Source organism: Pelmatolapia mariae, linkage group LG7 (assembly GCF_036321145.2).
Source record: "Pelmatolapia mariae isolate MD_Pm_ZW linkage group LG7, Pm_UMD_F_2, whole genome shotgun sequence".
Classification (NCBI taxonomy): domain Eukaryota; kingdom Metazoa; phylum Chordata; class Actinopteri; order Cichliformes; family Cichlidae; genus Pelmatolapia; species Pelmatolapia mariae.
The window spans coordinates 27,605,458-27,618,408 of record NC_086233.1 but is presented as its reverse complement, the minus strand read 5'-3'; the positions used below and the strand labels follow the sequence as shown (position 1 = coordinate 27,618,408).

General features: G+C 38.0%; 1 protein-coding gene across 1 annotated transcript; it reads left to right on the top strand.

The window, feature by feature from the left end:
• Positions 1 to 4,604: 4,604 nt before the first annotated feature.
• swi5 (SWI5 homologous recombination repair protein) lies at positions 4,605 to 12,701 on the top strand. Its single transcript, XM_063480719.1, has 5 exons — positions 4,605 to 4,746; positions 5,273 to 5,321; positions 5,471 to 5,574; positions 5,800 to 5,894; positions 12,058 to 12,701. The coding sequence occupies exons 1-5, from the start codon at positions 4,652 to 4,654 to the stop codon at positions 12,120 to 12,122; spliced, it is 408 nt and encodes a 135-aa protein (XP_063336789.1). The 5' UTR covers positions 4,605 to 4,651; the 3' UTR covers positions 12,123 to 12,701.
• The last annotated feature ends 250 nt before the right edge of the window (positions 12,702 to 12,951 follow it).

Below are 12,951 nucleotides of genomic sequence, written 5' to 3'. Positions count from 1 at the left end.
CATCTGAAAATTGTTCTCTCTAAAGCTTACATGTGTAAATATATCTAAAGGTAAACCATTGAACTTACTAATATTGTTTTTCAATATCAATTTCAGCTATGCAGCAACAGATCAAACAATAACATGAGAAAGCAGTGATTCCTGCTGAGGCTTGGACTACAGCAGGAGCAATAAAGTCTGTTTATATACAGGTCCTGTCTGCCCTTAGGCAACAAGGTGAGAGCCATGACAGCAAACACAGCTTAACGGGAAGGGTAACAAGCAAGAATCAGGAGCAGTCAGATGAAAAAGAAACAGTTAGAGGCTAGGAGATGATGATTAATGAAAAACCATTCAGACATAAAGGCTAAATGATACAAAAAAGAAAATGCAAATCTTTATTTGGGCAATAAACTGAATGAGTCAGAGAGGCATGGCAAGTAATCATACAATGGGAAAACAACTGAAAACTATTTCAGAGAGGAAATAGGGGTAGTTATTAGAAGGATGAGTCAGAGGACATGAATGAAAAATAGCACATACCACAGAACACACAGACAGATGGAGGCGTAGAAGAGCTGATTTCCAATCCAGAGCTCCCTGGCTCAGACATGAATAGCTATTTTGTGATGGCATTAACACAACAGAACTGCTTCAGACATGAAAAACCTTTCAGATTGTGATGGATTCCCTTTGATGTGGATATATATTCAAACTCCTACTTATTTCTACATGAATTGCCAGCACTGTAACAGGGAATTACTGTCACACTAGCATTCCACCCACAAGACAAACTAGCAGGAGATGTGTTTTTTTTTTTTCTCTTTACAGTCAGCATAATTTACATGTAGTGATACTAGCACCAACGGAGACAAAAGTGGAGCATAAGTTGCACAGCAGCTGGATAGCAAAAAGCTTGATTTGCAAAGGTTCAGTGATGGTGTCTTTATGTTGGTTTGTTATACATTTACATTTTCTAGAGGGAAAAAAGTCTAGAGTCTGATCAAATTTTATCTCATTTTCATGTCAGCATTACTGCTTATGGAATGGAAGAATAATTACAGATCAGCTATGAGCCCAGCTCTGTCAAAAGTGAAATCATCAAAGGCACAGATGATGGTCTGAAAAGCTAAATATAAACAGATTTCACTCCTTCTGCAAGCTGCCTCTAAGATTTATTCTAATCAAATACCAAAAATCTATTTTTGAATGGATCCCTTCAGGCTATTTATTTACATCTGTACTTGTGCTATATTTGTGTAAATGAGAGGTTGTGCAAGCTATATGAATTATTTAGAGGAATAATCACCTGCAGCGTAAGTAGCGCGGCCTTTCAAAGTTTATTGATGTTTTATAGTGTGCTTTGCATCATCCACTTCAACCAGGAGCAGCATGCTCACTCTAATGTACTCTGTCTGTCCAGTGAATATCTGCAGATTTCTCTTACTCTGTGCCTATGTTACAGTCCCTGACCCTAATTCCCCAGCAGGAGGAGCTGGGAATCCATGAATTATGAACACGATAGATAGGAAATTTTCCAGCTAATATTCCAACCCAAAGCTTCTTGCTTTTTCTCTTTTTCCTCCTCATTGCCCAAACTGTCATGTTCGTTGCACTTCGCCTTCCTATTTCCTTTTTCTTCTCCGGGCAGACCTTTTTTATACTTCCTTTTCTCGGGGCCTGTTCCACTATGCTTTCTTCTATTTATCTTATAGGATTGAAGAAAATATTGGATTGAAGAAAATGAGATTTAGGCAGAAAAAAGTTGGAAAGAAAGCAGTTAGTTAGAGTCTGTTGGAGCTGCCGACATCAAATGACGCACCCATGTACGTCCCCGATAACATTCACACACACATCAGTATTCTTGAAGTGTGTAGGTGCACTTCGGTCCAACAACTCACATTTGAAATGGTTGATTTGTTACAGCAGTAGGTTACACTTAGAGTTTGCTTTCCAGGTGCTGAGCACATCACTCCCCACAAATAAGACACATAGAAACTGATGAATAAATATCCCTCCACCCCAGTGCTCACAGGTGGATGCTGGGTTGGTTGAGGGGGTGAAACAGCACCCCTTGCATCGCTGCACGGTGTCAGAGGGAGAGATGAGAAGTTCTGCAGCTTCATTACACTGCCAATTTGGGAGGGTGCATTTGGTACATGATGAGAGGAGAGTCTGGCATATTCGTTTTTATGATACAGTGCAGTACAAGTTGCCTGCCTGAGCTAGTTTAGATGTTTTCTTTGGTTTTAAACATCAACACTATGACCAAATGTGCAACTGTAACCAAATATTGCACTGCTGGTTGCTCATAAGGGATTATTTCTTGTAAATATTCCTTTATATTTTCATCCCTAAGACCCTCTGCTACCAATGTGGACATCACACTGGCTGCTAGAAATACAACCTACATTTAAAACCAACCATGAATTGATGAAACACTTTGCTCAGAGTATAATTATAACATACAGACATACACTGGCATTACCACTGTTATCTTGCTATGAAATCCAAGCAATTTATCATTAATGCAGTAATTTGTATGTATTCCCTTAATTTAACAAAACTTAGACTTGGAGATAAATGATCTTGTCGGGAACAGAAACACACATCACTCTCTGATTTTTACTGCTGTGTCAGAGATAGGCAGAAATAGACATCCTCCATAAATCTCTCTTCCCCACACGCAGACATGACTGCATGCTGGAGCCATTACTGCCCAGTGTGTGTAATATTGCAATTTCTGAAAGGAGGAAAGGGCATTCCTCCTGTCTGAATTTTTCATTCCCCATGCTCTCTGTTTCTGTATAACAACCAATAAATAAGCAATGAATCCTGAGGACATAACACAAAATGGACTGGATTTTATGTCCACCACACCCCAACATCAGCTCCCCCTAGATACACAATTTGTCTGTCTTTCTCTTCCTGCTTCACCCTCTTTTTTGTCTCTGTGAAGACTTTTTCTATGTGATGTTTTTTTGTTTTGTTTTTTTAAGAGTTAAATCCTTTGATGTATTCCTCGTCCTTTTGTACTTACCCGGTGAACTGAACTGGAAAAAGTCTGGCCCAAATATGTGGTGGAAAGTGTGTGTCTGTGTGTGCATGTGTTTTTGGATTGAACGTGACCTTTTGCTTTGATAATCTACCACAGATTTAGATTTAGAGTTCTGGTGGCTTTGAATCTATCTGAGAGGCAGCTTGTTTGGTGAACCGTCTAGAGTAAACTCTATTTAGATTAGTCCATGAATATATGCCACAGCATATCTCTCCGATTATGCAATATTCTTTTCAGTCAAGACGTGTGTGGGTTGTTTCAGACAGGGGATGGGAGGGGACGAGGGGGATGAAAGAGAGCCTGTAAGTGCTGTGAAAGGAAATCAAGTGAGAGATGAGATAAAGAGGGAAATAATGGAGTCAACTTAAGCAGTACTTTACCGCCATCTGATGGTGAGTGCAGACATTGGATCGTTGCATTATTAATATTTTTTTGGTCATAAAGCAGGGGTGGACAATTAACTTTCTCAAGGGGGAACTTGAGAGATTGGGACTGTTGTGAAGGGCCCAACAATCAGCTGAAGTTTTTGATTTTAGCACCATTGTGCAGCCCGCCACAACAGTCCCAGTTCCTCACGTGGCCACTTGAGAAAATTAACTGCCCAATGCCTTTCAAGGAAACTATTCTTCAAACCCTTTAGACATAGTGGTGGCATCCGTGCTATATATAAATATATATATATAAAGCTCAAAGAGAAGGTATATTTAAAAAAGAGTCAATAAAAAAAAAATTCTAAAAATATACACAGTGGGGTCATTATGGACTGGCCCTCGTCACTCACTATGCACCCCTCAGGTGAACTCTATTGACATACTTGTACAACTACAAGTAAAATAAAGTCATACAATTTGTTAATGAAAATTCCGTTACAGTAACAGCAAGTTATTGGTGCAATAATTGGAGCAGGGTGACTGAGGAGAGGACTGATTTTGGAGCACGTGGACCTGTTTTAAGTCTCTTTGGGACTAAAAAAAAAAAAAAAAAAGGTCATAATCACTTGTAGCTTGCACTTGAAACCGATAAAGTAATATCTAAGCATGGATCAGTTTAAAAAGCCGTGCAAAAATATGTTTTTTGCGAAATACGGGGAGTTTTATTATTTTAACATTTTCGAAATACAGCCACATTACATTACATTGCAAACAAATTTGAGCATACTGTGTGTTTAGGGTCATATATGCACACTGGTTCAACGACCTGTTTTAATGTTTTGTTGTTGCTTGTTTGTTTGTTTTGCAATGAAACAGGAAATTGCAAAATGAACTGAGTCCAGTGTCCCCTTGGTTGCCAGGCGGGGTTTACGTCAAATGAAACAATAATGTATAGAATGCAACAATGTAATTGTAAATACTTAAACACGTCAGTATCTGTGGACAGTCATTAACAATAAAATATTAGGTATTACCCCAACAAATCACCACAAACTGTGAGGACTTTGCGTTAACTCTGGGTTGACCAATAGTCTCTAAATCCCGCCTCTCGTTTTCAACAACCAATCAAATTACGCTATCAATCTGTTTACCATTAGCCGCGAACTGCAAACTTCCTTTTCCGTGTTCAGCTGTCGGATGTTGTATTAAACCAACACTAACACACATATTTCCTTAAGGCAATATGAACACGGAGCAGTCCGTTGAAACTATTTGTGAAAGTCACTGCCCAGTTTCGACACCGGAGGGAAATGACTCAAAGAAAGGAGAGCTAAAAAGGTAACTGAGGATAGCTTACCATTAATGTTAGCGTTAACGCTAGCCACCAACTCACAGAGCAACTTGTATTTGCAGCCGAGCGGTTCATCTGGGTGCTTCGTTTATTCTGTTCACGCTTTAAGGTTTGATTTACATGTAAACTGTACGTGTTGTTTTCTTTCTTTCCTTTTTCTTTTTCTTTTTTTTTTTTTTTTTTGCTTAACACATCAAATAAAATAATTTGTAAAATAATAGCAAGCTTTTGTAAAAGAAAAACAGGCAATTTACTGACAGGTATTATATTTTTAGCCATATCGTAAAATATAATTCCTGTCACCTAGCCAAAGCTCCAAGTTTAATGTAGTAAGATGAAGTTTACTTAACTTAAAACACAAGTGACATAATGTGTTTATTGTGTGCTTAAACAATTGTCCGATCTTGAGTACCTTTACTGCAACTAAGCTATTGTTGCTGTTGTTGGCTTAACAAAATTGCATCTAATTTTATCCATATTTTTTCATCATTAATTCATTCCTTCTTTTTGTAGAACTCCATTATCAAAGTTTAAGAAAATACATTCCCACTTCAAGTCACCTGTAAGTAGCTTTCCTGTCTTCTTTTTCACACACACACACACACACACACACACACACACACACACACACACACACACACACACACACACACACACAAACAATCACCCATAGCATGCCACACATGCCTTATTCTGTTATGATTGTCACAGCTTCAAATACTTGAGAGTGCTAAAGTCAGCCCTGCAGAGGAGGTAGAGGAGCTAGAGAGGAGAAGAGAGCAGCTGGATACAGAGATGGCACAGCTGGAGGCTGAGTAAGTACAGCTGTGTTGTTCTTGCTGTAGTTCTGTCTTGAGGTCCAACTTGAATGGTATGGGTAGTGATGGTTCATTGTATCATTAGATGAACAGAACTCAGATTTAATCGTCCGCCTGCACATAGCAGTTTAGCTTTTTTAGATGTTTATAATTTTGTGCCTTTGCCTGCATATGACCTTTTGCATAAATCTGCTGAGACCATGTGTGTGTATATGTTTTTAGGGGCTATAGAGTAGAGGAGCTGGAGCATCATATTGATAAGTTGCATGAATACAACGACATCAAAGACATTGGGCAGTCACTCCTGGGTCGTATAGGTAAGAGAGAAAAAGACATTTCAATTCAAGTTTTAAGTAGCATTCAATGTATGTAGTAATAAGTGAAGCTTGGTAAATTAAAATTATAAAGGTATATTATTAATGATGGTATAACTGCTGATGTGAATATTACTGTGATTCAGTAATTAACATTCACCCTGAGCATCAACTCTTGTAAACACTGAGCATAATATTTTCTTCAAGCAATCTCAAGTGTGAAAAATGTTTATCAGTCACTAACACTATCTTATTATAATACACCAAATTTCTCTCTGTTTGTCCCATGACACTTCTTATCTATCTGAGGTACTAATACATCATCATGTTGCCTAACAGCCACTTACCTATCAACAGGCTTAAGTGACCCATTTTTAACATTGATGCACCACTACAATGTTATACAACCACCATTTCAATTTAATTTCACAACAGTAACATCAATTGTATTTCCACAAATGTTACCTGGCAATCATCTAATGGACTAAACTGATATTTATATAGGGATGAGTGCAATAGTACCTTTATTTTTTTAGATGATGGGTCGTGGACATGTTCCCTTAATCACACCCTTAATTTTAATAGAGCATTCTGGCGTTTAGGGTGGCACATCTAAACTTACCAATATTTTCCTACTCTTTGGAAAATCTGTCAGATTATGAGGCCATCTTATGCACAGCCCTTATCAGGTCACTTCACAGACTCGGGTCTGAGGTCTGGCTGGGTCTTTCAAAAAATGTTAGTCATTCTTTTGTTTGGGTCATTGTTTTTGTTTTTTTTTTTTGTTTTTAAACATCACTAAAACTGGGCATTTTAGCAGGGGTGTGTGGATTTTTCTATCCACTACACCTTCTTTACAACCATGACATGTGAAGTCCACTTGCTTGAATTAAAATTTAACTATGAGTGTTGGTTAATTTGCTGCATAACCATAAACGTACATTGTGATGAGAAGTGTGAGAGTATTAAAAAAAATGTAAACTAAGAATTATAATTGAAGATTTAACCTCCTCAGTCAGCCACTGGAGGGCAGCAAAGAGGGGTGTGCTTTTTTTTTCTCTGTTGAGAAATTTTCTCTGCATAAGGTTTATTTTTAGTAAACCTTATGCAGTAATTAATAATATGCTGCACATGGGATTGCTTATAAAAAATCTTTAGAAAAAAAAATGACTTGAAGAGTCCTGTGTATATGTAATTTTTTTAAAAAGGTCAGCCACTAAAAATCATGTAGTTTTTGTGCTCAGTGATTATATTGGCTAATATTGAATGGGTTTCAAATTTGGTACTAAGCTTTAGTAATTAAATTAATTAACTTGCATATCAGATAATGCTTGTACATTACTGGCATGCTGCCCACACATTTCTTCCCTTCTTGTGGAGTTCAAAAGGTTTTCTGACCAAAAAAGGAATTTCACCTTTTTACTAAAAGGGTAATTGTAATTTATCATAGTCATAAGGGTTTTTTTGTATCCCTGTTCTGCAGCTGCACAAGGTTGAGTAAGTAGGGTGAAGTTCAGTTTTCATACTGGAAGGAGTTCTGGTGAATCACGGTCATGTCATACTACCTAAGGGTGTGTGTGTGTTTTATTGGTGATAAAATCTTGATGTTCCCTTCCCATTTTAGTCTGTGATTTTAAATGTACAGTGCACCGATACACTTATTTCCCACCTATGAACAGTCTGTGTAGAAAAGTTAGGTGATCTCTCATAGTAAAACTGTGCTGAGTTAAATGTTAGCAATCTCTTCAAGTTCTCTGTCAGTACAGTGAAGAGTCACGATGATAATGACTTCTTAGTGAACGGAGATGGCATTTCCCCTCTGACACAATAGCTGTCTTTCACATCACCCGCAGGCTGACACACAATTACAATCTCTGTCTATAGATGCATGCATATATATTCAAATACAAAGACGTGCCGTCATTCTTTCTTCTCCCTTCTTTCTCTCTCTCAAGCACACACTTTCACAAAGGCTCTACACTTAACGCACTGAGTTGCTGTTGTACTGTATGCTGTTATTCTGAGAGGGAGGAGTTGGGTGGGCAGGCCCTGGAGTGAGGAGACAAGAGGAGATGCCCTGCATTACCCTCTAAAGACAAATGTCCCTTGTCTCAAGTCCATTTGTCTGTCTGTCTGACTGTTTGTCTGAGTTCATGTTGCTACTTAAAATCTTTCCCTTTTTTGCATATATTCACCACTTTAAGGTTTGCACTTCTGAAATTGCTGAAAAAGTGGTCATAGAATATAACAGAAAAATGGTGCAGATTGTGATACAAGCACCAAATTTGACACAATTACTTGATTAGCTGTTTGAAAAATTAAGATTGCTGATTGGACACCAAGATCATTGAAAATCAAACATACAAGTTTAAACATCTCAGATTCATTTTTCCCATTATCAAGAGCCTAGCTGTAAGATATATATGCATATGTATCATATTATTTTGAAAGTAATGTTCAGTCAGTTTTGTTGTGTCTTTAGTAGATCAACACATTTTTGCAAACATTTTATTAACAACTACTTCAGCAATAAAAACAGCATAGAAAGCAAAAATGTTCATGGTGATAGTATCTGCCTCTGTACTCATGTTTACATCCATACTTGGTCAGTTCCTGGCAGCATGCAGCTATTATAGGGAGTGTGGTCCATGAAACTGTACAGACTTCTTCCTCAGCCTTAGCCCAGCCCCAGATGATTCCTGCCTGGTAGGCAGCATGCTTTGCATGGTCCCTAAGGGCTGCACTTGATGGTGGAATAGCTCTTCTCTCTCCATGCAAGGCTCACTTCTTGCCTCATGAACTTGTTTAGTCATACATCACTATGACAAAGTGCTTCAGATGATGCAGGTCATCGTCAGACGCTTCAGAGGTTCAGAAGGAGTCTAAGTTTAACAAAGGTTTTAATAATTTCATCACACATGTCCTTATGTCCGTAGGGTATTTGAAAGTAGAATGGGAGACAGAGCCTTCAGCTTTCAGGCCCCTCTTGTGTGAAACCAGCTCTCAATCTGGATTTGGGAAATAGACACCCTCTCTACTTATAAAATTAGGCTCACAACTTTTCTTTTTGATTAAGCTAATAGTTATTGCTGGATCAGGTGATCCCTGAGCTTCCACAGTTTGTCTCTTGTCCTGTCTTCTTCCCATCACTCCCAACTGGTCACGGCAGGTGGCTTCCCTTCTCTAAGCCTGGTTCTGCCTGAGGTTTCTTCCTGTTAAAATTGAGTTTTTCCTTCCCACTGTCTACAATGCTATAATGAACACATTGGTGCCCTTTGCTTTAATGAATGAGCTACTGACGTCTAGTCAGAGTTGCATCTCTCGTATACCCCAGTGTCAGCCTCCTCTTGGCTGAGACAGCATCTAGGCACTTGGTACTTGTGATTGCAAGAGGCCCTCTTGTAGCAATCACTGGACTACTGATTGTGTCAGATTCACAAACCTTGTTGGCTAGCAACTTGAACAACTCTGTTTTATTGCTGTCATCTCTGAGAAAACAGGAGTTTATATATGACTTTATACACCATCAATATCAGAGCTATAAATGAAGTTCATCACATAAACTGGATCTTCTGTGTGCTTCCCTCACCTAGTTTAGCCCGCGAACCAATGTGGTTGACCAGGGTGTGCTGTGCACAGGCAACTTCTTGGGAGTCACAGATGACAGATAGTGGTGAGGACCAGTGTCAGTAGTTCATCCATGGGATGTGGGTGAATGCTGAAACAAAGGCACTGCTCCTACCTCCATGCCCCATTTACCCCATGCAGTAGCGCTACTAGCCTAATAATATACCAGAAAAGTAAGCAAATGCTGCATGCTTCAAAACATAGAAATTGACACAAGATAATGAAAATCAGTAAATTATGTAGCAATTAAATGCAAAAACTACTTTTTCATGGGTCATATTGGCTGCCTTCTTGAAAAATTTGATTTTCATGTGGCTAATCAGAAAATATTATTATACAAGGGGCCAAATTGTACCGAATTTGGTGTTTGCATCACCATTGCATGATTTTGGATTAAATTTGATATTATCTGATTCACAATTAGGGAAATATAGCATTTACCTTCTCAGATGATTATTTTGAACATATTCAACATGCAGACTTTCTAAATCAAAACTTTAGTATGTCCATTTTTCCTGGTACACAGACTCCTTATATCAAACGATGCCAAAGTTTATTTATCACTTTAGCCCAAAATTAGTTTAGTATTCAGAGAGAGTTTTTTACATTTTATTTCAAATTAAATGTCATGAGACTTAAGAGACAACAAGCAGGATGCGTAATTACTAAAATCTCCTTCTACCTTCTTCGTAAATGCTTAAATTAGAATAAGTTTTATCACTTTACAGATGTTGGCATTATCATTATTATTATTATCATTATTATTATTACCAGGCGCTATGCCAAGAATTTAAGTTTAATCCGTCATACAGTATCGTTAAAGGCGGATCTGGTAGGTGCCAAAGTTATCATTCATTGTGACATCCAGCATCCACCCCACAGCCGTTGCTGAAATAAGAACGAGTCCAGCAACAGAACATTGTCTCCACTGAGCCCTGAGGGGTGTACTGTGAAGCACAAATGAGTTAGCGAGTTGTAACAAGCCTAAAGCCATAAAGGTGGCTCTCTTTTTACTGCGTTAGGTCACCATAGTAACTAAACACATAACCTGATTCAGAGCAAGTTATATTCCATTTAAAATCAGCTGTAGGCACCACATCTCAAGTGATTCTTTTCAAGACAACATGCTCCAAATTTGATTTTAGATTCTCTGCTTAAGGAATATGTTTATACTGTACTAATACCTCCAAAGGAAGCCCTGCAGTAAAGTCACACAGCGAAGTTACAGCAGTGCAACATGCGCTGCATGGTCACAGGAATTTGCATGCATTCAGTTGTTGATGTAGAAAATGTTTACATGTTTTATGCTTGACCCTAATCTGCTACCAAGTCTGTTTTACACTGCTGGAATTACAGGAAATACGCACAACACAGGTCAGATAATATATCACTCTACTTGTAGGCTAGTTATCAAGGAGAATATCAACTAAGGAAAATCAACTTCACTGTGACCAGCTAAAATCTGAAGTGGTTTCCACATCTTCTTCATCATGTTATGGGATTGTGTCTGACATAAATGCGTTGTTGTTGTTATTGTTTTAAATGGATCCATTTTGATGTTGTAATGTGGAGTGTTCATGTAAAAAGTAAATGGTAAAAGGTGTAGTAACATTTTGTCTCCTAGCATTGTTGCCTATCACTCTTCTACTTTTACAGCTTTTTCTTTATAGACCTCTGTCTGCTGTTCTCCTGTCCCGATGTCTCTGTTGAAATGGGCGGCACTGAACTGATCCTTAAAAAGAAAAGTCAACTGACATATCAAAGCTTGGCTATGTTGAGCTTGCTTTGTAGCACACGACTGTGGTGTCAACATCACACAGGTGGACTTAGATTATATAAAGAGGCAGAAACACCTGAGACTGAAAGAACTATGCATAGTGCTCCAAGGTCACTGGAGTAACCTAAATGTCATGTGTATTGACTGATTCTGTTTTAAAGACAAAAAAGAATAGTGAGGCCAAATGTTGATTGTACTTTTTTATTCCACTTTGCATAGTTTAATTTATCTGCCTGAAAGCATTCTCACTTCATTTTTACTAACAAAACACTGTGAAACAATATTAATAGGTAATTTATTAAAAAGGAGAGCAAAGTATTTGCAGGTTTTTTTGCCGTGTGTGTGTATGTGTGTGTGTGTTTTCATTTTTTGACTGTTGGATAAACAGAATCGTACTGACTTTGGCAGTTAGGCAACTAACAAATATTAGACTTTTTATATGCCCTTTCTTTGCCAAGCAGTTATCTATCAGGCTGGACCCGACATAATTCAGCATAGTTTGATTCTGTAGAGTACTAACGACCCCAAGATTCAGCTAGCGGGGCTAAGTAACTGGAAATCTTTAAAATATTGGTAATAAAACACAATGTAGATTATCAGTATCCTTTAAATACTTCTGTTCATACCCCTTTTACCAAGTGCAAGCCTCGTCTTTAGCCTGATTAATTTTTCGGTGCTGTACTCTTGGCCTGTTCAGTGTTTTGTGGTTTGTTTGAAATGTAGGCTAGAGGGAGTTGACCCTGTAATCTGTCTGTCTTGCAGCTGCTCTGAGAGGGACCACCACACGAGATCTCTACGCTCACTTTGGTTTGGAACTGGATGACTGAACAAAAAGAGAAAATGAAAATAAAATGGTGAGGACGGTTCTTCTGACAAAGAAAACTGCAGGAAAAAAAAGTTAAAGACCACAAACTTATTAATAGATTTGATGTCCCCTTTTTTCCTGGTTAACAATTTTGATAATGAAAGGACACTGGGATTTTTCCATTATGCTGGCATGGTATTTAAAATAGTCTAGCTATTCAAACCTTTTAGTGGGTTCATTCCAGTCTTTCAAGATCTCTCTGTGTGTACAAGGATGTAAATGCTGCTGAGGGTTAATTTAAATGTTTGAGCTTACCTAAATAGAACTAAAGTAAAGGCCTGTCTGTACTGGCTACTCAAATGGCAGTCGTTTTCTAACTTTGCTTGTTTGGTTTGTTATTTACAGAAAATATAAGAATACTGGAGTGTTAAACTGTACTACCAGTAAGTGACATGAATTTAATAAATGAGATGCTTAAATATCACAATTTATAAAGATACACCGTCTTTTTGTTTCAATTCACATCCTTCACCTAATTTAAGAAAGGGTACTGGGCAACTTTCGCAGATATTTATGGTTTCCTGTCTGTCAGCACTTGAACTTCTGAAAAACAAAAGCTCTGGTGGACTCGATGTACTGAAAAAAAGCATAGCATGCATAATACAATCTAAGAATCAGTGATAAGTGTCATCTGTTATCAAGAGTTTCACAACCCCTGTGATACTCTGATTAACTTGATTGGCATCTGTATCTGCTTGTGAAACTGAATGCACAATGGAAATATATCACTGGCAGGTCGAAGCTGGTCAAATTTTCTTGCCTTGATAATTGCATCTCTTTATCATTCAGCT